General features: G+C 41.6%; 1 protein-coding gene across 2 annotated transcripts in view; it reads left to right on the top strand.

Annotated features, from left to right (window-relative positions):
* The window catches only part of col4a6 (collagen, type IV, alpha 6), an 84,823-nt gene that overhangs the window by 39,473 nt on the left and 20,279 nt on the right, over nt 1-25,071 (top strand). For both annotated transcript variants that reach the window (XM_027008734.2, XM_027008733.2), the window contains exons 5-23: nt 11,928-12,062; nt 12,505-12,549; nt 12,923-13,042; nt 13,255-13,314; nt 13,862-13,897; nt 14,438-14,491; nt 14,598-14,633; nt 15,331-15,372; nt 17,637-17,720; nt 18,936-18,980; nt 19,499-19,561; nt 19,777-19,821; nt 19,937-19,990; nt 20,192-20,261; nt 20,358-20,468; nt 20,678-20,836; nt 21,859-21,945; nt 22,035-22,192; nt 22,388-22,567. In XM_027008734.2, the coding sequence (XP_026864535.2) occupies nt 11,928-12,062; nt 12,505-12,549; nt 12,923-13,042; nt 13,255-13,314; nt 13,862-13,897; nt 14,438-14,491; nt 14,598-14,633; nt 15,331-15,372; nt 17,637-17,720; nt 18,936-18,980; nt 19,499-19,561; nt 19,777-19,821; nt 19,937-19,990; nt 20,192-20,261; nt 20,358-20,468; nt 20,678-20,836; nt 21,859-21,945; nt 22,035-22,192; nt 22,388-22,567 (1,584 nt within the window). The remainder of the gene's footprint in view (nt 1-11,927; nt 12,063-12,504; nt 12,550-12,922; nt 13,043-13,254; nt 13,315-13,861; nt 13,898-14,437; nt 14,492-14,597; nt 14,634-15,330; nt 15,373-17,636; nt 17,721-18,935; nt 18,981-19,498; nt 19,562-19,776; nt 19,822-19,936; nt 19,991-20,191; nt 20,262-20,357; nt 20,469-20,677; nt 20,837-21,858; nt 21,946-22,034; nt 22,193-22,387; nt 22,568-25,071) is intronic.

Below are 25,071 nucleotides of genomic sequence, written 5' to 3'. Positions count from 1 at the left end.
TAACAGGCACAAATGCACATCCAGTCTGTGATTAATGATCTGTTACTTGACTGTTTAAACAGTTTTAGTAGATTAATTAAATTACCTCTGGGAAAAAAACTAAATCCCTGTGTGTCCTACCTCACAGAATGATTTCTATGTATCCCGGGGATCTTTCTGAAATTTGTGCTTATTTGCTTGTTTAGATATCTAAACTCACAAAACTTACCTACTACCATCTATACACAAGAACATGAGTTTGATATCTATGGTGTAATGTTTGTTTTGTTTAAAGCTTCAGTCTTTATTTCCATCATTATGAAGGGCATGATGCATATCCATCACTCCATGGCCAGGTCTTCTGGACCATTCTGGGTCATTCTGGATCATTCTGGATCATTCTGGTTCTTGCTCTCTCTCTCTCCATGCCTCTGCTCCGCAGCCACTCTGTCACTCTGTGACAGCAGGGGTGAGAAGAGGTAGTGTAGGACCCACGCTGCCTGAATTGTAGCTGTTCCCAGCGCTCTGTGCCTGTTCTGAGAATACCTCAGCACTGTCGTCCCTCCAGCCTGACAGACCTATCACACAAGCTTGAAACTGGTCTCAGGTCAGATTTATGGTCCATTCACATGTACCAGATAAAAGGCGTCTTTTCCTGGTATCAGAAGAAACATAGCAGTCTCACCAACCTAGAGATATAAAGACCGTGCCATCTCTCCACAGTGTTTACGGCAAACAGGAGGCAATAATAGGAGCCAGTGTGTGCTAGTTATAATGTCGCCAATTGGAGGGCTAATAAATCTAGCTAGGTAAACAGGAGAAAGGTTCCTGACCTGAAGCATGGAGGTAAGACATGTCTGCTGCTGCACTGAACGATCCTCCCCACCTGTACTTCACCCTGCCAGTTCTCAGGATGCGGTATGCAGCCTGTGTGTGCTGCCCCGATAACTGGGCCCATCCCTCTGGTCAAGGCTATCGGAATGGTCAAGCAAGGGGAGGCAGCTGTGGGTTCTAACTAGCTGTCCAGGATCAGCACCACAGATGCCTGTAATGTAGGGTGGGGTATGCTGTTAAGTTATAGGAAAAGAAAACCCTCAGAACTGGCTAGGTAATGTCTGCTTCTTACCTTAGTAAGCTTGACTGCCTTTTGAAATTGTGTTGTTTGGTGGGGCTATGAAGTAATTTTGACAGTAGAACAGGAACAATGCACAGTGGCTGTGTTGCAGTGTGTAGTGTAAGTACAGACTGTGGACAGACACCTCCTCTAATTGTTGTTTAACATCAGATGAGCCATGAGAGAGACCTTAAGTAGAGCCCTGGCCCATATCCACATACACACATGTGCAAACCCACAAGTACATGCACACGCACAGACACACACACACAATCAAACCATAATTTTACGCCAAGGTCTACACTACTGATGCTGGCCAAGCCACAACACACTCATAGAATGCTTTCTACAATGGGCAGAAATATCGCCATAAAGACTTTTCTTCTGGGTCATGTTATGGGTATGGCAATGCACTGTGTGTAATAATGTCACAGAGCTTAACGAAGGTCATAAGCAGCTGGCTGAACACTGGGTTCTCCATCCTACCAGCCTCCAACACAATCCAGATGCCCACACTGGACTCATTTGAGCCAATAACATCCACTTTCATTGAGGTCAGGGGTGATGGGAGGTTGACGGCATGGTTTGTGTTAGGCTGACTTGTATGTGTCCCGTGGGAGTTGAGGAGACGTGGAGGTCCTCCGGCTGAGAGTCCGCTTCAAGCCACGCTTCACAGTCAGCCCCTCCCAGCCTTCACTTAACAGGCTTAAAGCCATCTGGATTACGCCCCGCTGTGGCCCCCACTCAAGTGTCAGAAACAATCGGCCCTTAAAGGTGATTTGATATTAGACAAATGGGCAAAAGGATTACAGGAATTACGGGGAAGATGAGCTCATTTAATACAGATATGCTGTATGTTTATGCTTTGTGTTTAGCACCAGTGCTTCACTGAGAAAAGTGATGGTATGAGTGATGTGCAGGAAGAACATGATAGCCCCGAGGACTAAACATATGTGCAATTCTCTAGTTATTTCTCTCTGAACTGCTTACAATATATTTCTGGGTCTGTGCATTGCTGAGAGTCTACAGCTCACGTATGATTGTGCAAGCGCACGTGGGCATGTCCGTAGGCTCAAGGCAGTGTGCTTAATTTTGGACAGATGGGATCATGGCCGCCTTTTTTTTCGACTCTTTTTCTGACGTTTTGTCTCTCTCTCTCTCTCTCTCTCTCTCTCTCCTCTCTCTCTCTCTCTCTCTCTCTCTCTCCTCTCTCTCTCTCTCTCTCTCTCCTCTCTCTCTCTCTCTCTCTCTCCTCTCTCTCTCTCTCTCTCTCTCCCCTCTCTCTCTCTCCTCTCTCTCTCTCTCTCTCCTCTCTCTCTCTCTCTCTCCCCTCTCTCTCTCTCTCTCTCTCCTCTCTCTCTCTCTCCCCTCTCTCTCTCTCTCTCTCTCCTCTCTCTCTCTCTCTCTCTCTCTCTCTCTCTCTCCTCTCTCTCTCTCTCTCTCCCCTCTCTCTCTCTCTCCCCTCTCCCTCACACTCACCCGCTCGCCTCTCACTCGCTCTCTCTCTCTCCCCGCTCTCACTCTCTCTCTCTCTCTCTCTCTCTCTCTCTCCTCTCTCTCTCTCTCTCACCCCTCTCTCTCTCTCTCCCCCCTCTCTCTCTCTCTCTCTCTCTCTCTCCCCCCACTCTCTCTCTCTCTCCCCTCGCTCTCTCTCTCTCTCTCTCTCTCTCTCCTCTCTCTCTCTCTCTGTCGTTCTCTATAACTCTCGTTCACCTGCTTCCCATTAATTGTCATTGTTGTTTTTGTTACTGTTTGTTTTCAGTGACCTGCCACCCCAGTTCATTTCCCCAATCACTTCCCACTTCTTAACCCTTTGCTGAGCGCACCGCCTACTTTCCCAGCCTATGTATGGTATACCTGCTGATTTCCGCTATAGCTCTCTCTGTCTACGGCTGGAATAAATTCCATGCCCTGGTCAACCTCCCTCACAGCAAAACCTGTTTGCACAAACAAGCCAGCATTGTATTTGTTTATTCTGGTTTAATGCCTGCTTTGCATCAATCTCCCTTAGCACCAAATGCGTAATTGCTTTAGTTCACAGCTCCCTGCCTCAAGTATGCTCTTTTGCTTTTTAATTGAGCAGATATCACATTGCATCGTTTAAACTGAGCACAAAACGTAGCTAGGATAGCTTACGTTAGCTTGAGTAAGACCGGCAGTGTATCTAGCGAGTTCATGTTAGTCACTTACACATGCAGTTTGTTCGCTTTTATTGTTCTATTTCTTGCAGGCATGAAATCTATCAGGCATATGAAAGGGGAGGGGGGGGTCACTCTCACCATAACGATGCCCAATCCTCTGCCCTCTTTAGCGTCCGCTGTCCGACAGCTGGATGCATACTTTGGCAGGAGGTGAGGCTGCAGCCACCTGCTGTATCAGGGAATGGGTGTTATGATATGTATACATCAAAACAGAATATATCATGTATGTATGTTAATTCTGTTATATATATATATACATTCTGTTATGTGGATGATGAGAGATAAGGCCAGAACCAGACGAGGGCACAGCAGCCAGCTGTGCGCTTAGTGCTAACATAGGGACCGAGAGCCCAAGTAGTGCTAACATAGGGACCGAGAGCCCGGGTAGTGCTAACATAGGGACCGAGAGCCCGGGTAGTGCTAACATAGGGACTGAGAGCCCAAGTAGTGCTAACATAGGGACCGAGAGCCCAAGTAGTGCTAACATAGGGACTGAGAGCCCAAGTAGTGCTAACATAGGGACCGAGAGCCCGGGTAGTGCTAACATAGAGACTGAGAGCCCAAGTAGTGCTAACATAGGGACTGAGAGCCCAAGTAGTGCTAACATAGGGACCGAGAGCCCAAGTAGTGCTAACATAGGGACCGAGAGCCCAAGTAGTGCTAACATAGGGACTGAGAGCCCAAGTAGTGCTAACATAGGGACTGAGAGCCCAAGTAGTGCTAACATAGGGACCGAGAGCCCAAGTAGTGCTAACATTTGGACCAACACCCTCTGAATTGTTAGCTATTTACACCTATCGGTGTGCTCTTAAAACAAAGATATTTACTTCAGATTTCGTAGTTAAGAGCATAGTATTGTATGAATAGACTCTTTCATGGTAAATGATATTAATGGCCCTTGGAGGACCTGCTTAGTTTCTGGAAGTGACACTGTCACCTATTGGGTACTGCTGGAATTACGTGTGCAATAGGACAGGGACAAGTGAATTAGGAAGTAAGATATGAAATATAGGAATCACATGAGTTTAAAGAAGAGTATGGAAGATGGTACAAAACAAGTGGAAGTTGTAAGAATTTGTAAATATGTTAGTAATTCTATTTGTAAATGGAAACCTCTCAGGTCATAAATCTGACCATGTTTTTATCTGCAAATAATAAAAATGGCATTAAATCATTATGTTATTCATTACAAAAAAGTTCACGCACTTGGAAGCTTGAAAGGAGATGAACAATGTTTTATCAAGAAAGAACTCACATGGACAGACACACTCTCACCATGATGTCTAACGCATTATCAAAACACACAGCAATCCAGTTTTGTAACCTAAACACAGCTGGACTGTACCTCTCCCACACACAGGACTGGACACAGGACAACATACAGATTGCTGTGGGGTTTTTTTCTTTGTCAAAGCCTACTGAATATAATCTGATTTTGAGCCATCTAAGACATTAATACCAAATGTACTGCAGAGAAAACTAAGTGAGATATATATTTAGGGTTGGTGTACTTTCTGTGTTAGCATAGTTTGCTAAGACAACATACCTTAGTTTTGCCAAATAAATCATAAATACTGCATATATGTCCTTCAGTCTGCTTAGTACTTGTCAGCTAGTTCCGTAAAAATGGGGTTTTCAAGGTTGAATCAGTCAATTTCTGCCCTGCCCTGCTCTGTCCTGCTCTGTCCTCTCTGTTCTGTCCTGCTCTGTCCTCTCTGTCCTGTCCTGCTCTGTCCTCTCTGCTCTATCCTGCTCTGTCCTGCTCTGTCCTCTCTGCTCTGTCCTGCTCTGTCCTCTCTGCTCTGTCCTGCTCTGTTCTGTCCTGCTCTGTCCTCTCTGCTCTGTCCTGCTCTGTTCTGTCCTGCTCTGCCCTGCTCTGTCCTCTCTGCTCTGCCCTGCTCTGTCCTCTCTGCTCTGCCCTGCTCTGTCCTCTCTGCTCTGTCCTCTCTGCTCTGTCCTCTCTGCCCTGTCCTGCTCTGTCCTCTCTGCTCTGTCCTGCTCTGTCCTGCTCTGTCCTCTCTGCTCTGTCCTGCTCTGTCCTCTCTGCTCTGTCCTCTCTGTTCTGTCCTGCTCTGTCCTCTCTGCTCTGTCCTGCCCTGTCCTCTCTGTTCTGTCCTGCTCTGTCCTCTCTGCTCTGTCCTGCTCTGTCCTCTCTGTTCTGTCCTGCTCTGTCCTCCCTGCTCTGTCCTGCTCTGTCCTCTCTGTTCTGTCCTGCTCTGTCCTCTCTGCTCTGTCCTCTCTGCCCTGTCCTGCTCTGTCCTCTCTGCCCTGTCCTGCTCTGTCCTCTCTGTTCTGTCCTGCTCTGTCCTGTCCTGTTCTGTCCTCTCTGTCCTGTCCTGTTCTGTTCTCTGCTCTGCTTCTTTGAATGCTTCTTCGCACCACACCCAGCACTGCACTCACTGAGCACTAGGTGTGACAGTTAAAATCGTCCCTTGGGCCTCACTGCCAAGAAACAATGGGTCCCATCAAATCATTAGGGCCAGCAGGACTGAGCAGGGTGATTCAGAGGGAATCTCTCGGCTTATGGATTCTCAGGACTGTACAAGCAGGAAGTGAGGTGCATGCTGGCTAGCTGGACTGGTAAGACCGTGTAGCTTAAGCAGACAGAATGGGTTCTATTGTGTGCATTGTGAGGAGGGGGATTGCTGCCGCAAATGACACACTCTAGTGCACCTTAATTTCGCTGAAAGTCATTTTGCCCATCTGCATGGAGAAAAAAAAGCCATTTTGGCTATACACGGATCCCATTTTGAAGTCTGATTAGCATCCTGTAGGACAGTATATGAATGTACTATGTATATATGAGAAGATATGTTATGTAAGTATTATGTATGTGTACATTAAGCATGTATTAAGACACTACGTAGTGGATTAATACATGTAAAGTGTTCAGTGAATGTACTGATGAAAAAAATCCATGTTCTGTCTATTCTATCTGTAAAATGTTCTGTCCCTAGTGTGAAAATACAGTCCACAATTCAGCAGCAACAAGTGTATGTGTGTGTGTGTGTGTGTGTGTGTGTGTGTGCGTGTGTGTGTGTGTGTGTGTGTGTGTAATGGATAGATAGAATTCTTGTGTCAGTGGTGGTTGTTCATATGTCTATGGCCTGTGCATAGAAGGTCTTCCTGAGTCTAATTCCTGAGCTGTTCCTGAGTCTAATTTCTGCGCTGTTCCTGAGTCTGGTTCCTGAGCTGTTCCTGAGTCTCGCAAGACAAATCCACCTTCTGTGGCCTAAAGCTAAGGCACAACTGTCCCAATGCAACTCAGCATTGATGATAAAGTCACTTGTGCACAACTTACCATGAAAATGCTTGTCACCCAGCCAGTAATGCATATGTGTTTATTACACACAGTGCACTTCACCTCTCTTGTTTATTGCCCTCTTAATCTGCCTTCTTAATCTGGAAGGAGTTACATTTCTCCTGGAATTGTCAGAACTGAGCTAGAAAAGAAAATGTAAGAAGGACTTTTGTTTAGGTTTTCTCTAAACCTGGACTGACTGTCTTTTTCTCCTGCTTGTTATTGGTAGAGCCACTTAATGTTTAAATAGGTTAAGCAGTTATTTCATTAACAAACAAACAAACAAAACATTCATTTGAAGGGGTTAAAAATGACCACATATAAACTGTAGCGTCACAATTCATTGCATTTGGTTATGGCATCTAATTTTCTAGATGGAATAATAGTAGTGCATTTTTAATAATACCCTTATTAAACTAAAACCAAGGAACTTTATGAAATAAAGATCATGAAATAAAAAGCCACTATGAAACGTACATTTTAAAAAGTGGCTATGCATAGCATAGAAGTAGTTGTGTGTAAGATGGATTTCTCTTCTGGATACTGCCATCGTTGTTTTTAACAAAGCAAAAACCCTTAAGAGGGAATGTTCAGTCCTATGTGATAACCCTGTTCTGTTCAGTTTGGCTCATTAAGTATTTATTTTAAAAAACTTTTTTTAAAAACACCCAACAAAATTGTTACTACTTTCATCCTTTCACGATGGCATGTTTAGGATGAGAAATACACCAAGTACGAGGTTTTAGAAGTAGGTATGTCAGTTAGATGCAAAATCTAGGAGTAAAAGTGTCTCCCATGCTCGAAGAACAAGCAAGTCAATTAGCTAATTGATCCCATTATTAAGAGAGTCCACAAATCTTCCTTCATCTGACTTCAATGGCCGCCATGCCTTGAGGGACATCCTGTAACAGTACAGGTATGCAGCCACCTTTGCAAGTGGGGGCTTACTTCCCCCAACATGTGCCCTGTTACCACAGGCAAGCAGAAAAAGGGGGTGATAAGCCCCAAACAAGCATCCTAACACTGCTGGGAATTCTGTTCAAGCATGTGATCTGTTTTATATCTAATACATGGAGAAACGTGTGTGTGTGTGTGTGTGTGTGTGTGTGTGTGTATGTGTGTGTGTGTGTGTGTGTGTGTGTATGTGTGTGCAAGCCATAAAGTAAGTGTAAAACTTAAATTGAAATGCTGAACTCAACTTAGCCTGAGTTCTTACTTACTCTGTGGTGTTCTCTAGTGCAGTAAATGGTAGATGTTTTTAACAGTACTGCTGTGTTCCAGCCTGTTAAAGAATTGTCACACTACATCAAAAGATACTGCTTATTAAAGTCATTTAGAGGTTTGGATATAGGTTCTTTTCTTTCTATAATAACCCTGCAGATGCTGTAACTGTGGCGAGAGTCACTATGAGTGACTGAGTCAACTAATGAGTGATAGACTGCTTTATACAGTAACTATAATTTAAAGTGCCTATAACCCTGTTTATACAACAAAGCTTCAGGTGGTTATTGATATCATGTTTTTAAATTCTGATAATAGGTATTGTAGCGTGTGTGTGTGTGTGTGTGTGTGTGTGTGTGTGTGTGTGTGTGTGTGTGTGCGCATGTGTGTGCATGTATGTATGTTTGTACTGAAGGATATATTAGGTGGTAGAGGCCCAGTCCTCTGGACTAAAAGCAGTACAGCATATGTTATTGAAACCCTTGCTCTGGTTCCCAGCTAATTCAACTCTTCTGCTAATACTCAAAGTCTTGTCAACATGCATAAACTGTCCTTGAGCAGGGAAATAATACCTCAAATGTGCTGTACAGCTACTGTGTGTGTACAGTTTTATTAAACTTTTTCATGTGCCTACACTTTTAAACAGTACAAAAGTTGTGGATTTTATATTTTATTATTATTTTCTTCATTTTTCATTACGATGTATCTTTTTTATGATGGGTTGATTGCAGTCAATCGAGCAAGGCTGTTGAAAGAGAGAGCACATGTTCAGTGCTGGATCTCCTTTTCAGAGTCAGGTTGGTAATTGTGCATAATGGAGGGTCTGGGTAGATTGCATTGACCAGGGTTTCCTCTCCTGTCCTGCTCTGTGTGTCTGGAGGCTCAGCTTGGCCTTCACTGGAACCAGGTGGCCCTCAAAATTATATCTAATTCTGCCTCTCCCTGCCAGCTATTAATTGTAGGGTGTGAAACGCTTTTAGTCTGTAAGTTTAGCCCGTCTCTCTCTTTCTCTCTCTCTCTCTCTCTCTCTCTTTCTTTCTCTCTCTCTCTCTCTCTCTCTCTCTCTCTCTCTCTCTCTCTGTGTGTGTGTGTGGGTGTGTGTGCGTGCATGCGTGACATAGGCAGACAACACTCCCCTGTCCAGATCAACTTCACCTACACTTCTCACTACACACTCTCTCTCTCTGCCTTAAAATGGCTTTAAATATTGGGTAACAATCACCTGTCAGTCCACCAATGCTTACAGAGGGCTTCACAACTAATAAATCACCTCTCCCTTTTACTGTCAAAAGTGCCTTGAGCAAGTTTCTGGAAAATTAAAATATTGTTTGATATCGCCACCATGTGGTATCCTGCGAGTAGTGCGTGCACTTTCTCATAGGGGCGTCACTCAAGCACGAGCACTTATGTTACTATAAGGTAGCGATCAGGAAAGCCTGATTTTGATTGAATCAAGTTGCTGAAATATATTTTGATCGGTACTTGGAGGCAACATCTTTTAAGTTTTGTTTCCAATTATTTGTTTTTACTCAAAATATTTAAGGGTAACCATTAGCCAAATTAAATCTAGCTGTTTACATAATTAATGTGTGACTTCGTGCTTTCAGATCTGTGTCTAACCGTGCTAAAATGCACTCACTATGTTTCTTTTGTGTTTTATGTTGTTTTAATAGTAAATGAAAAGACTGATAGAGTAGAGCTAAGACAGGGTGCAGGTGTTTTTAATAGATGAATGAGAAGACTGATAGAGTAGAGCTAAGACAGGGTGCAGGTGTTTTAATAGTTGAATGAGAAGACTGATAGAGTAGAGCTAAGACAGAGTGCAGGTGTTTTAATAGATGAATGAGAAGACTGATAGAGTAGAGCTAAGACAGGGTGCAGGTGTTTTAATAGTTTAATGAGAAGACTGATAGAGTAGAGCTAAGACAGAGTGCAGGTGTTTTAATAGTTGAATGAGAAGACTGATAGAGTAGAGCTAAGACAGGGTGCAGGGGTTTTTAATAGATGAATGAGAAGACTGATAGAGTAGAGCTAAGACAGAGTGCAGGTGTTTTAATAGATGAATGAGAAGACTGATAGAGTAGAGCTAAGACAGAGTGCAGGTGTTTTAATAGTTGAATGAGAAGACTGATAGAGTAGAGCTAAGACAGGGTGCAGGGGTTTTTAATAGATGAATGAGAAGACTGATAGAGTAGAGCTAAGACAGGGTGCAGGTGTTTTAATAGTTGAATGACAAGACTGATAGAGTAGAGCTAAGACAGAGTGCAGGTGTTTTAATAGATGAATGAGAAGACTGATAGAGTAGAGCTAAGACAGAGTGCAGGTGTTTTAATAGATGAATGAGAAGACTGATAGAGTAGAGCTAAGACAGGGTGCAGGGGTTTTTAATAGATGAATGAGAAGACTGATAGAGTAGAGCTAAGACAGAGTGCAGGTGTTTTAATAGTTGAATGAGAAGACTGATAGAGTAGAGCTAAGACAGAGTGCAGGTGTTTTTAATAGATGAATGAGAAGACTGATAGAGTAGAGCTAAGACAGAGTGCAGGTGTTTTAATAGATGAATGAGAAGACTGATAGAGTAGAGCTAAGACAGAGTGCAGGTGTTTTAATAGATGAATGAGAAGACTGATAGAGTAGAGCTAAGACAGGGTGCAGGGGTTTTTAATAGATGAATGAGAAGACTGATAGAGTAGAGCTAAGACAGGGTGCAGGGGTTTTTAATAGATGAATGAGAAGACTGATAGAGTAGAGCTAAGACAGAGTGCAGGTGTTTTTAATAGATGAATGAGAAGACTGATAGAGTAGAGCTAAGACAGGGTGCAGGTGTTTTAATAGTTGAATGAGAAGACTGATAGAGTAGAGCTAAGACAGAGTGCAGGTGTTTTAATAGATGAATGAGAAGACTGATAGAGTAGAGCTAAGACAGGGTGCAGGTGTTTTAATAGATGAATGAGAAGACTGATAGAGTAGAGCTAAGACAGGGTGCAGGGGTTTTTAATAGATGAATGAGAAGACTGATAGAGTAGAGCTAAGACAGGGTGCAGGTGTTTTAATAGTTGAATGAGAAGACTGATAGAGTAGAGCTAAGACAGGGTGCAGGTGTTTTAATAGATGAATGAGAAGACTGATAGAGTAGAGCTAAGACAGAGTGCAGGTGTTTTAATAGATGAATGAGAAGACTGATAGAGTAGAGCTAAGACAGAGTGCAGGTGTTTTTAATAGATGAATGAGAAGACTGATAGAGTAGAGCTAAGACAGAGTGCAGGTGTTTTTAATAGATGAATGAGAAGACTGATAGAGTAGAGCTAAGACGGTGCAGGTGTTTTCTCGGTTCGGAGCCGAATGCCAAATACACTCCGTGTACGTTAGTATTTCCATAGTCTTGAAACAGAACACTGTTTAGACTGATTTCTTTCATTATTATGTATGGATTTTCCAGAGCAACTACGATATAACAGCATTGTTTGTATTCGCCCGATCAGTAAAATAGTTGAACTCTTACGAAGTCATGAGGCAATTATAGTTTGCTGTGAGGGGGAACTGAACATTGGAAAACACTACTATTTCATTTGCCCTCAGCATTGCCATAATATTCTGCAAAGACCTATAAATTGGCCTATATTATACCAAGACATTTAGAAAACAACATGCCCAAGCAAACTTTCCTTAGCATTTCATTTATGATGAATAACGCATCCCTAGCATCCAAACTTGGAAATGGAGTTTCCTTATGAGCAATGGGAGCCATAGGGAATACAGGTAGCTTAACTTTTGCTTTAAAAACACAAATCTGAACTTCCTTTAGAGTGTTTTTGCAGCCTGAGAAAGTAATGTATAAAAGGCCTAGACTGATTACGCCAATTCATGTCAACAGACAGAATAAATGTAGGAAGAATATTGCCCTCTTTTGATGTGGATATAACAGTCTACTGATGGCTTTGACCCCTGTCTTCTTCTCATCATCGTGAGAGAGATGATGATGATGATGATGATGATGATATTATTATTATTTTTGATACTGTAATAGTACTTTTAAGAACCACAGTAATACTGATAACTGTGTCAATTTTGGTCACTAATATCCTAATATTAAAAGTTCATACTGTTTCAGGGTCGCCCAGGGTCCTTAGGGTCAACAGGACCCAATGGACCTGAGGGCTTCAGTGGGGCCCAGGGCCCTGTGGGACCTAAAGGAGAGAGAGGCCACCCAGGACGGGCAGGGTCCTCTGGACCCAAAGGAGACAGGGTGAGGTTATCTTTAAATTAAACATTTACTGCCTTGCTCATTTTTTTTCACTCATTTTTCAGGATGACGTTCATTATGACTATACACATTCTTTAGATTGCAACTTGAATTGGGGCCATGCATAATGCATTAATGCCTGGGCATTGAATATGAATATCTATTATACCTGAAGTGTGTATAATAAATATATTATGACTGGTTCTTGTAGGCAGTCTCTTTTAAATGAATTTTCCAAATGTAGTTGTCTAATGTGGCTTAAAAAATAACGCTTCTACTTCATTCCACAATTTACATGACCAAGCCACTCAGAGTGTTTTACATCATTAATTGTTCATTCTTGCACCCAGACCTGTATCTAACAATGACAGTACTATCTGAACTACCAGTGCAGTTGTGTTTCTGTAAGTTTGTTCCTCGGTGCCCATTTGTGCATTTTGGACAGGGTCCAATGGGTGTTCCTGGCTTTCCGGGTACTGATGGAGTTCCTGTAAGTAAACTTCTTGTTTTCTAACTGCAGGCCCCAAATCCCTCCCAGTTAATTCAGCCCATTGAACCCCATGCCTGACCTCTGACCTCTCTGACTGCCAGGTTCAGGAGTTAGCAGCCCTCCCCTGGAATTAATCCCCCCTTTTCCTTTGTGTCCCATAAACCTCAGTCATTTTTATTCTCACAAACTGTGTAAGCACAGTGAGGTAACAAGGCAGTGTACAGAGCAGCGATTGGCCTTTCTCCATTGTGTATGCTCACACTCACACACTCTCTGTCCATTCATTAGCCCTGGCAGTCTGTGGTCACACAGACACCTGGTGTGATGGCAGTCCAGGTCTATAGACATCAGGGTTTAACAGTGTTTTCTACAGGGTCACCCTGGCCAGGAGGGACCAGCAGGTTTTCCTGGAGTGAACGGATGTAATGGAACACAGGGCGATCCCGGAATCCCAGGTGGCTATCCTGGGTGGGCTGGCAACCCGGGGCCCAGGGTGAGTATGCAGATGGCAGGGTTCATTGGTTGTTGATTAGCTCCTCTCCCCACTGATCCCCCCACCCTGCAAAAAAATTTAATGTCACCCATGGTGATTGATATATATTTTATAGCTTTAAGCTCAGAAGTTGTCAGAAGCTAGACATGTTTGTTAGATATGCTTTCACATGTGAGTCTGACCCTTTTTTTTTATCTGTTTCATTGTTTTAGGGTTTTCCTGGTCTCAAAGGGCAAAAAGGAGAACCAGTTTATATTCGTAAAATCATCTCGGTAACTCAGTGCTTTGCAGTTCTTTTCTTACTGATGTATGAGTGTATTGAACCAGCTGGTTGACATCCTAACATCACAATGGAGGAGAATGTCTGCCTTATAAGATCACATGAAGTTATCTGATGGCTTCATAACATCTAGGCAATAGAGACGCTACCTCTCTATTTCTGAGATAGGGGTAACTCTCTCCTTTATTGGTGCTCTGTGGTGCATGCCTGCTCTGCCTTTGGCCTACAGTCCTTTCCCCCGTCGTGCACTATTTTGTGTTGTAAAGAGAAGATCCCTACAGTCTGCTTTAATTGGTGACATACTCATACATCCATACTCATACACTCTCGCTAAACATGTCCTTTATAGTGGCCCAGGAGTATGCAACATTGACTGGATCTCTTATGACCCCTCTCTACCTCTCTCTCTCTCTCTCTCTCTCTCTCCCTCTCTCTCTCTCTCTCTCTCTCTCTCTCTCTCTCTCTCTCTCTCTCTCTCTCCCTCTCTCTCTCTCTCTCTCTCTCTCTCTCTCTCTCTCTCTCTCTCACTCACTCTCTAGGCTCCACATGGTCCTGCTGGTCCTCCTGGTGACTCTGTACGATTAATTATTTATTCATTATACATTATTAATTAATTATTATTTGTTAATTATAATACCTTTTACACACAGAGCAGTTCTGTTTAAACATTTTTCAGGTAGTTTGTTTGGAAACCAGTTTTGTCATTAACCCAGTTCCAAGCCTGTGTTAAAACAGGACCAAGTGTCACCTTTATTTTTGGCAGTATTTCTACTGGCCTACAGAAATATTTCATTGGTTTACTGGATGTGGAAATAAAATTTTAGTATTGTGCAAATACTATTTGGTTTATATATTTTCAGAGATGTCATTCTTATTCATGCTGCCTTTTTGCATAAGAAAAACAACCCTTGTCCTCTAAATAAATACATAAATAGGCAAGCAAACAACCAATACTGCATTAGGTCTGGTATGCTACAGTACCTGTCAAAGGTTAGCCAGTAATGAAAGTAAATGCAGCACAGTAAAATCAGTGTACTGAAAAAATTAACGTACTGGAACATATAAGGGTCCAGGAAACCTATGACCTATGATCTATGACCTGGTTCATCTTTCAGGGTCCTCCTGGTCCAGTCGGTCCGGCAGGTCCAATTGGTCTCACTGGTTTGCCTGTATGTACCCAATTTTCATTGTTCTATGACAATACTACATGCCAGAGAGTAGCATATGTGTTAATCTGTCATTTTTAATTTTCTCTTCCTCTCTCTGTCTTTTTAGGGCTTTCCTGGTCTACCAGGCCCTCCTGGGCCCACAGTAAGTTGGAACAGGGCATGTTTTCTAAGGTTATGCCCCACATAGTGAAACTAGGGGCAAATAAAGCTATTGTGGTGGAAAATAAGGCCTACCGCACTTTGAATAACAGGACTAAAACGAAAGGATTATAAACTTTACTACTCTAATTACCATAAATACATGGGGTGTCCCTCTACAGTGTGCTTTGAAAGCAACAACCCCCACAGCATGTGTAGAAGTATCAAAGTTATTATGGACTGCAACAGCAATACTCTGGGGAAGAGATTCAGGGCCAGTAGACCGAAAAACAGCTTCTACCCAAGGGCTGTAGCCAAGACCTGTAATTCCAATTCTGACCTATGTATATTCACATTTAGATGTTCAGTTACATTTTTATGTCACACAGATAGATAGATAGATAGATAGATAGATAGATAGATAGATAGATAGATAGATAGATAGATAGATAGATAGATAGATAGATAGATAGATAGATAGATAGATAGATTGATTGATTGATTGATTGATTGATTGATTGATTAGCACATAAGCACCCTGTCCCCAATTCATCCCACTCCTGTGGTTCTCATCTGGTAACTGTGGCACACACTGTGTCTAGTGTGCATATGATTATCGTGAGGTGAGGTGGCATATAAAATTTGTATCACTGAATTATGGTCCTAAAACCAGAGTTGAACTTTTATTATTATTTTTCTAGGGAAACCATGGTCAGGGTTACCAAGGAGAGACAGGAGAGAAGGTAAATGTTTTTTTCATTCAGAGACACCAACAAACCAGTTCTCATATAACATTGCTATATTTGGAATAAATTCTCATTCTTATTGCCTTTTTTTAATTTCATATATTAAATATACATTTTTCAATTATCTTATTTATGCCAGGTCTAGATTTCCTTTGTGGTGCTTTGTGTGTTGAAACTGCATTGCATATCATGGGATTGTAAATATTTTTATTGAAATAACTCGATCTAGTGGTCCTTGAATGGCTCAGTTAGTGAGCCTGTTTACACATTGCACTAACACGTGTTTAATATCCGGATCATATCTACACATACTTTGGCTGGATTCCATTTACACTTCTGACTGAAATGCATTCTGTGTGACCAGATGAGATCTAATTTTACTCTCCTACGATAAAAGCACACCAACACATACACATTTCCATTTTATTTCCTATTGTGAGCATTTCTCAGCAAGTTTCTCATCTGCTACTACCAGTGCATGCTGCCAAGTATTGGGAGAAACCATTTAAAGCACACAATAAATCATTTGCTTTGGCAGAAGAGAAGGATTTGTCTTTATGAAATTGCATGCAGATAACAAAAATGCATTTCCGTTTACACTTGTGTAAAGATCTGGCTCTGACCACCTCAAAATGTGGTTTGAGTGTCCTGATCGTAATCCAATCATTATGTATCCTGTGGTGTTTATTCCTGACCAAATGAATTCCAAACATGATATAATCACCAGAAATGCATTTTAGTGCAAAGTGTAAACAGCCTTAATTAGTCATTTGCATTAGCATTTTTTAAATTTCATTCATTATACACCAAGGCACCATCAGTGTGCATTAATTCAATTATCTGCATGCTGAGTTGGCTTTTAAAACAAATATAAGAGACTCTGAGTATCACTTACTGTAAATGTCAAAAATATAAAAATGTATGCAAGTTATTGACATACAGTAATACATTATAAAATTCTTTATAGGACTCACCACAGACGATCATTACTGGCGGTAGACAACAAGGTTTCAAAACAATTTCCTGCATTACTGCACAAAAATATAAGATATCTTGCATATTTCTAGGGTTTGCTTCAGGGTTAGGTTAGATGCTAGGGCTGGGATTAGTGTTTGCATTAAATTATAGTCCTAAATTTCTTCCCTGAATTTAATCTATACCCTGACATTATATTGTCTTCAGGTTAATACAAATATAATATTAAATGACAATTTTTTTCTAAGCAGTGTTACTGAAATGTCCCAGAATCATATTTGGAACACATTCGGTGTTTTTTCTGTTTAACTGGAACAATGACGTTATTTGGTATTGATACACATTGAGAATTTCGTTCTGTTGCATGGTGGCTCAGCGAGTTAAATCAACTTTATAGTGTTTTCGAAACAAGCATTTTTTTCTAAGTTTAAATGAAATCCTTAAGCCGCCATATTGGTTGACATTTCCAGTAGCCTGTGTGTATGGTTGCTGGATCATGCAACGATGTAAAACCTACTCACAAAAAGTGTTTCTGGGTGTGTTTGAGTGATCATAACCAGTGATCATACTGTGCTGGTGTGGTGTCTTAATTTCTTCTAGTTTTATTAGATGTGACAGTATCTGTGGGCCAGCATTGGAGTTGTAGTTTTTAGCCCATTGGTGTTCCCATAAAGACTAAAACACTACAAGTCACTAGGATGTTATGCATGCTTTCATTATTCAAATCAATGGATACTAAAACACTAAACAATGTGTGATGAATAAGATGCCTTAATAATTCATAATTTAATATTTAATTATGGTTTAATAAGTTTTAGATTGATTGGCTTCAGGTTTTAATGATAATCCTAGAATTGTCACAATAGTGAAAAATATTTAACATTGTCAAAATAGTTGGTTTAGTCAGTGTGTAATCTGAGGAAAATACACTGAAAGATGAGTCCATTATTTCTACCTTATCACAAACTCTACTTTCTTAATTGCTAAAGTAACTATTAATTATATAACCCTTAAAGTAGTCTCTTGATGAGGTAGCTTGATCTTACATCCCTCTTTATCAGCCCCGCTTCTTTTCTCTGCCTCTTTTCCTTTTTTCACATTTTTCTCCTGTCATTTCATACTGTTCCTGTTACTCTTGCTGTCCCAAAGAAACACTCATTCTGTCTTCTACCTCTCTCTCTCTCTCTCTCTCTCTCTCGCTCTCTCTCTTTCTCACTCTCTCTCTACCCTCTTCCTCCCACATCCTCGGGCACTAATGTCTCTTCTGTGTGTGTTGTGGATCTCAGGGGGACGCAGGCCCGCAGGGACTCAGAGGGGTTGCTCTGTTGGGCTCACCACCTATAAGCACTATCATCAACAAAGGAGAGAAGGTAACACATGGGAGCGAATACATGACGAGAGTGGAGAGGGTTGGAGGCACCATTTACCCCTGAAGTGCCCTTTGTAAAACATTCTACAATGTATAGCTGCCTGCCGCATCGTCCAAGCTGTCTGTCAACCACTAAGCCACTGGTCACTGATTGGTTCTAGATTGGAAAGAGCTGGTTTTGTAAAAGAACTTCATGTTTAGAGGGTCGCAAACATAACATAGTACAACACCCTGAAGAAATGGAGCTGATCAGTTGATCAATTGATCAGTGAAGCCTCTTCCCCTTTCCCGGTCTCTCTTGAACCTCCCTCTCGCCCTGAACTCCCCATCACCGCACGAGGGCTCACAGCTTTTGAAACTCCATGTTATACAACTGATCTTATGCCCACTTTATCCCCAAACTCTCACCACAAACCATCCTGCAACTCGACCTCGTCGCCTCCACCTCTGCCCAGCCGTAATCCCATCCTGTCCCGTGTAAAAACTTTCTCTTCCTTGGTTACCGCATCCAGGGAGATGTGGGCCTGCCCGGAGACCCAGGCCGCCCACTGGTCCATGGAGTTGTGGAGTTTGTTGGATTTCCAAAAGGAGACAAAGGAACTCAGGTTTGTGGGCTGGTGCTGCTCAGAGTGACCAAGAAGAAGTGTGACCCAAGCCTGTCAGCTCAAACTCCCAGCAGACCCAAGCCTGTCAGCTCAAACTCCCAGCAGACCCAAGCCTGTCAGCTCAAACTCCCAGCAGACTTGTCTGCACCTTCAGCGTTTCTGCCCCCTACATACCCCTCACACTGAAGCACCAAACCTCTACCACCACTAATTACTGGGCTTCCATCCTGAAGGACTGTGATCCCTTCTTTGTTTGTTTTTTCATTAGCTCTCTGAATAGAAGGGTTTTTGGTCCTGACGTCCTGAGGTTGAAGATTTTCGCTGTATTTTTGTTTCTTTGCTTTTTTTCTTCCTTTTTTTTTTTTTTTTTACAATTCATTCATCCATGTGTTCCAGTAGCTTTAATATCTAGTCTGTTTTTTCTTCAAAACACCATCATAAATTTCATGTATTAATAATAGACTATTGGAAACGTGGCAATAGGTATGAGGAATATTTACATTCCTTTCTTTTTCATACAGCTCTGGCAAGTGTGCTGTCTAACTTTATGTCTAATCTCACCCTTACCATGTCTCTGTCTCTGTCTCATATTGTCTGTCTCTGTCTTTCAGGGAGATGTTGGCTTTGCTGGTGAAACAGGAAGACCTGGACTACCAGTATGTTACTTTTATGGTGATTTATTGTAACTAATGAAGTGAGACCAGCCTACACTGATTTCCAGCTGAACAAACATTCCCTAAAATGTCCTCTAAATGCCACCTTGAGACATTCTCAAATTCTTGCATGCCTCCGTGGGACTGCCACTTTGTATGTAGTGCTGCCCACGTAGAACAGTGGATCCATCTATGCCTCTTAGCCTCATGCTATTTCTGCATTGACAAACTCAAAGATATAATAATGAAAAATATGAAATGATAAAATCTTGTTCTATAGATTAAGTTTAACAAGAAATAACCATCTCAGCAAACAATTCGTCTATATTATGACATTTGTGTTTGCTGATCTGAAGCATCACATGTCTGGTTTGACATGTAATGTGGCCCATCTCTGGCACAGTTTGATACCAGTTTGATACCAGTGACACAGATGGAGCAAATGGTTTCAAAGCACTAAACCTGAAATTGTACTGTATTTAGCCTGTTCGTAGTGAATGTGGGTTTATGCCAATTTCTAGGGTCCAGATGGGCAATGGGTGGAAAATGGTGAGAGGGGAATTCCAGGATTACCAGGTGCACGGGTAAGTGTTGTTCTGGAACTAACAAAGTTTTCTAGTATTGAACTGAAACATTTTAAATGTCAAACAGCTCTTCTTCTTCTTTTTTTAAGGTTCAGTAGATGATGTCTCAATAATTTTCCTGCATGGAGCCACATTTAATGTTTGATTTCTTCAGTTGTGATCTATTGAAGACCTGTCCAATGTTTTTTAGTCAGTTGTCTTCTTTAATTTGTTAGGGCCCTCCTGGTCTGAATGGCCCACGTGGAGAAGACGGTTTTCACGTATGACAAACATCACTTATGACAAACTTTCACGTGAAAAAAAAAACGTTCAAGTGTGCCATCATTACTCCTCCAGTGAAAAATAACTATTGCCTTTACCATGACTTTACCATAGGGACCTCCTGGAAGCCCTGGCATACCTGGGCAAGCAGGCTTTATAGGTCCTAAAGTGAGTATGAAGTCAGTCACATCCAGCAGAGAGCAGAGATGACATACCTACCACAATTTAACACACGCTGTTCAGAAAAATCCAGTGGGGCATAAATGGAGGATTCCTTACCTTTCAAACATGGAGGATTTTGCCATTCAAGACTTCCTCAGTAAATTATGGCTGAGGCTAAATGGAGTATTTTGACTCTTTTCTTTGCAGGGTGACAGAGGAGATCCAGGTCTGCCAGGCCCTCCATCCTTTTATAATGATCTTGGAGAATTTTTGCAAGGTAGCTGCCAGTCCATTTCACACATATGTACATACATACATACATACAGTAAGATTTTAACTCTCTCTGTCTCTCTCTCTCTGTGACCTCCCACAGGTCCTCCAGGTGACCCTGGTCTTGATGGGCTTCCTGGATACGTTGGAGATGTGGGTCTACCAGGTTCTCCTGGACAACCGGGCCTCCCAGGGGCTGCATCCCTCACTCCAGGTGTGCAGTGATGCGGCTCAGTGTCGTGGCTCTGATTATGTCCAGAAAAAGCACCATGGACACTGAGAGTTAAACATTTGTAACACATAAGCAGCTGTTCTATTAGCTATCAATGCATTTTTTGTTGTTACTTCTTATAACTTCTTTATTGATCCTTTTGTAACTATTATATTTAAGGTATTTGCTAAGAAATGTTATTGTCCATGAAGGTCTTCCTGGTTTACCTGGATTCCCTGGTGGTGCTGGGCCCAAAGGAGAGAAGGGGAATCCAGGTCGTCCGAGCTATAGTCCTGAGGGTGAGTCTGGAAGCATTGGTTTACCTGGACCTCAAGGCCCCCCTGGACCTCAAGGCCGAAGTAGCTCGCCTGGTAAGATCTCTTAGCAATTTTTTTTTGTTGTTTAGTAGAGCTCAATTTGTATGATCCTACAGTAAGAAAATCATTGCTCATTGCATGTATTACATTTCGCTCATAAGATAGATATTATAGGTTTGTCTGTATAGGTTTCTAGTATTTGAAGTTCTCAGGGTTTTTCACATGCACTTTGTGTTGATTTTAAAGTCCTCAAAGGTTATGCAATGTGCTTTCGAGACGAAGGATAAATTAGGAAGTATGGAATTATACAAAAGTTGTACTGTAGACCAAATGAAAGTCAACTGATCCAGCTCATTGAGACAGTCATCTAAATCTGTTTTGTTAGTTTAGGAACCAAGTTGAGTACTATGATGTAGACAAAAAAAAACAAACTAATTTTGGGGTTTCTTTAAAAATGACAGTTCAGTCACACATTGTGTTTCTTTCCTGATAATGAAGACAAGTTGGTTGACCTGGTGTTTACTATTGAAACTAAGGATCAAATATTTAAAGGTAGTCTGAATTTTGTGGACATATTGCGTACTGTTATTGCAATAAACAAGCCCAACTAAAACAAACAATGCTACAACCCCAGATAACCAAAGCCTATGAAATATATAGGTAATTTCATAACAAAGCAGAAATCACAAAAATATTTCATTAAATGTCGACCTCATGTCTGAAAACAGGAATGAAGAGAATTTATGCTAAAGAATGTTGTGAATTTTTTTTCACAAAACATTGTAAAATACCTCATTTTAAGCACTGACAGATTTCCATCCCTGAGTCGATGGAAAGAGTTGATTTTAGTTACCTTGAAAAATGTTTTATTTTGCAAAAAGTGGCTTTGTTTCTTCAGCATCCATTGATGTGAATGCTAGCTAACCTTTCCAGCATTTAGCTTACAAACCTTATGGCTACACAATAAATGTCCTTTCTGCTAAATTCCTAAACAAACATTTAGACAACTCTGATTTTGCAAGAATATTTTTTAGTTAAGAGTTGTAATCATTTGTCAATCTTTATTAACCCATTAGATCCGTTTACTGTTGAAAGATCTGGACAACCAGGTGTGAAAGGTAGCAGAGGGCCTCCAGGAAACAGAGGTCATAAAGGGTTTAAAGGTGAGAAACCCCCTGCTTAGTGGATTGAGGTTCAAGGCCTGGTTCACTGAAGATTAAATTACAGCCTTTTCTGCCTCATGGACTTGTAGGGGATCTTGGAGATTGTAATTGCTTGGGCGGAGGAACCGCAGGGGAACGGGGGCCTCCAGGGGATCCAGGGCTCCCTGGTATCATAGGAGACAATGGGCATAAAGGAGGAGTTGGTGACCAAGGAACTCCAGGCAACCCTGGACTACAAGGACCAAGTGTAAGTGACATTTACCACATGCATTATCACGGCTTCAGATATCAACTTGTTCTCTGATCTGACAGAGGGCCTCATGGTGAGGGCCTTAGTCAAAATACAAAAGAGCAGGTTTCAGCCATCCCTCTGAAGGTGAGGTACTTGATGGGACCTTGTGCCATGTGATAACTTCATGCCTAACTACATACCTTATTGCAGGGTCATCGTGGACAAAGAGGCTTTCTTGGGTCTAAAGGAGAGAAGGGAACCTCTTACTTTGCTGGAAGACGAGGACAGAAAGGTGACAGGGGTCAGTCAGGGCCTCCTGGCCCCCCTGGTGACATCGCCATACCTGGAAGAGATGGTTCCCCTGGCTACCCTGGGCAACCAGGACCACCGGTGAGTGGATAGGATAACTGATGAGGATAAATAGACCTACATTTCTTGCCATAGTACAATTTTCTGCTGATGGTTGCGTTGTAGAAAGTACCGATCAGCTGCCTATTAATCAGCATATTACAGGGTTAGGTAGTAATGGGCAGTATGTAACTGCAGTATGAAATTAAGATTAAAAAAGGGGGAACTATTCCATTACAGTTGCAGTAAGAAATGGAGTAATTAGATTAGAGTTTATGCTATTATGATTTTTAGAAGTGTTACATTACAACTTAAGGAAAACCCGCTCCTTTTTTTGTCTTCTCCCTCCCCCTTTTTAGTGGTTCTAATTGAGTGAAATGTTCTCTTGGACATTGTCAAGAACATTAGAGTTGAATGTAGCCTGCATTTATTTAAAGTTTGAAAATATATTCCATGCATTGTGCTGTCACCCATGGTGTGTTCTGGATGCTCTGTTTAGTTCTCTTGCACTTTGTGACTGGAACCATATGTGCTTTTATGAGATGCCTCTGGTGCAATTCATGCCTTTCTTTCAATTAACACACATGATGAAAACTGAGTGCTAATAGCTTTATTTATTGGATAGGATTTGTTACATGTGGACATTAGATTTGTTTATCACAGAAGTACATTTCATGAGATTTTTTTTTTGTGGATATGCTATTTGTTTCATATCACTTTATACGTGTTATCTTTTGCAACTAACTGGTTAAAAAGTAATCCATACGTAATGGAAAGTAATCAGATTACTTTAATATATGGATCATTTGGATTAGGTTACAGATTTATTGTTTAGCAGTAATAAGCAATATGTAATGGCGTAGATTTATAACCGTCCTATTCCTGGTTATAAGTAATATCTCTCACTCCTTATTTGATCCTGCTAGTGAGGCTATCACCAGAGAATCTGGTAAGTTTTGTCATTCAGATTCACCAAGAACCACTAACATTTACAGGAAGGGTCCATTTAACTGACATGCAAAGTGGCCAACCAACATATACCATGGTGCGAAAAAGTGTTTGCCCCCTTCCTGATATCTTATTTTTTTTGCATGTTTGTCATACTTAAATGTTTCAGATCATCAAACAAATTTAAATATTAGACAAAGATAACACAAGTAAACACAAAATGCAGTTTTTAAATGAAGGTTTTTATTATTAAGAGGAAAACAAAAATCCAAACCTACATGGCCCTGTGTGAAAAAATGATCCCCCCCACCCTGTTAAAACATAAATTAACTGTGGTTTATCACATCTTTGGAAAGCTGAGTTCAATTTCTGTAGCCACACCCAGGCCTGATTACTGCCACACCTGCTCTCAATCAAGAAATCATGTAAATAGGACCTGCCTGACAAAGTGAAGTAGACCAAAAGATCCTCAAAAGCTAGACATCATGCTGTGATCCATAGAAATTCAGGAACAAATGAGATACAAAGTAATTGAGATCTACCAGTCTGGAAAAGGTTATAAAGCCATTTCTAAAACTTTGGGACTCCAGCGAACCACAGTGAGAGCCACTATCCACAAATGGCAAAAACATGGAACAGTGGTGAACCTTCCCAGGAGTGGCTGGCTGACCAAAATTACCCCAAGAGCACAACTCAACCAAGAGGTCACAAAACACCCCACAACAACATCCAAAGAACTGCAGGCCTTTCTTGTCTCAGTTAAGGCCAGTGTTCATGACTCCACCATAAGAAAGAGGCTGGGCAAAGAGGCTCTGCCTGCATGGCAGAGTTCCAAGACGAAAACCACTGCGAGCAAAAAGAACATAAAGGCTTGTCTCAGTTTTGCCAGAAAACATCTTGATGATCCCCAAGACCTTTGGGAAAATACTCTGTGGACTGACAAGAAAAAAGTTGAACTTTTTGGAAGGTGTATGTCCCATTACATCTGGCATAAAAGTAACACAGCATTTCAGAAAAGGAACATCATACCATCAGTAAAATATGGTGGTGGTAGTGTGATGGTCTGGGGCTGTTTTGCTGCTTCAGGACCTGGAAGATTTGCTGTGGTAAATGGAACCATGAATTCTGCTGTCTACCAAAAAATCCTGAAGGAGAATGTCCAGCCATCTGTTTGTGACCTCAAGTTGAAGCACACTTGGGTTCTGCAGAAGGACAATGATCCAAAACACACCAGCAAGTCCACCTCTGAATGGCTTAAGAAAAACAAAATGAAGACTTTGGAGTGCCTAGTCAAAGTGCTGACCTGAATCCGATTGAGATGCTGTGGCATGACCTTAAAAAGGCGGTTCATGCTCGAAAACCCTCCAACATGCAAAAAAAATAAGATATCACGAAGGGGGGCTATGGTGGATTACAAGTTGCGTTTAATTTGACAGTGCATGGAAGCAAAAAAAAAAAAAAAAAAAGGTGCATGGAAGTGTATAAACACAAATGTGCAGATAGTGGGAGAGATTGTAAGTGATGAGATTATGGTAGTTGTTGCTACATTCTGTGCCGGTTCACCCCTGCCGGCTCTCTCTGCTTTGCGACTGCGGCAA

The sequence above is a fragment of the Electrophorus electricus genome, chromosome 19 (assembly GCF_013358815.1).
Source record: "Electrophorus electricus isolate fEleEle1 chromosome 19, fEleEle1.pri, whole genome shotgun sequence".
Taxonomy (NCBI): Eukaryota; Metazoa; Chordata; class Actinopteri; order Gymnotiformes; family Gymnotidae; genus Electrophorus; species Electrophorus electricus.
This window is presented reverse-complemented; position numbering and strand designations above follow the sequence as displayed.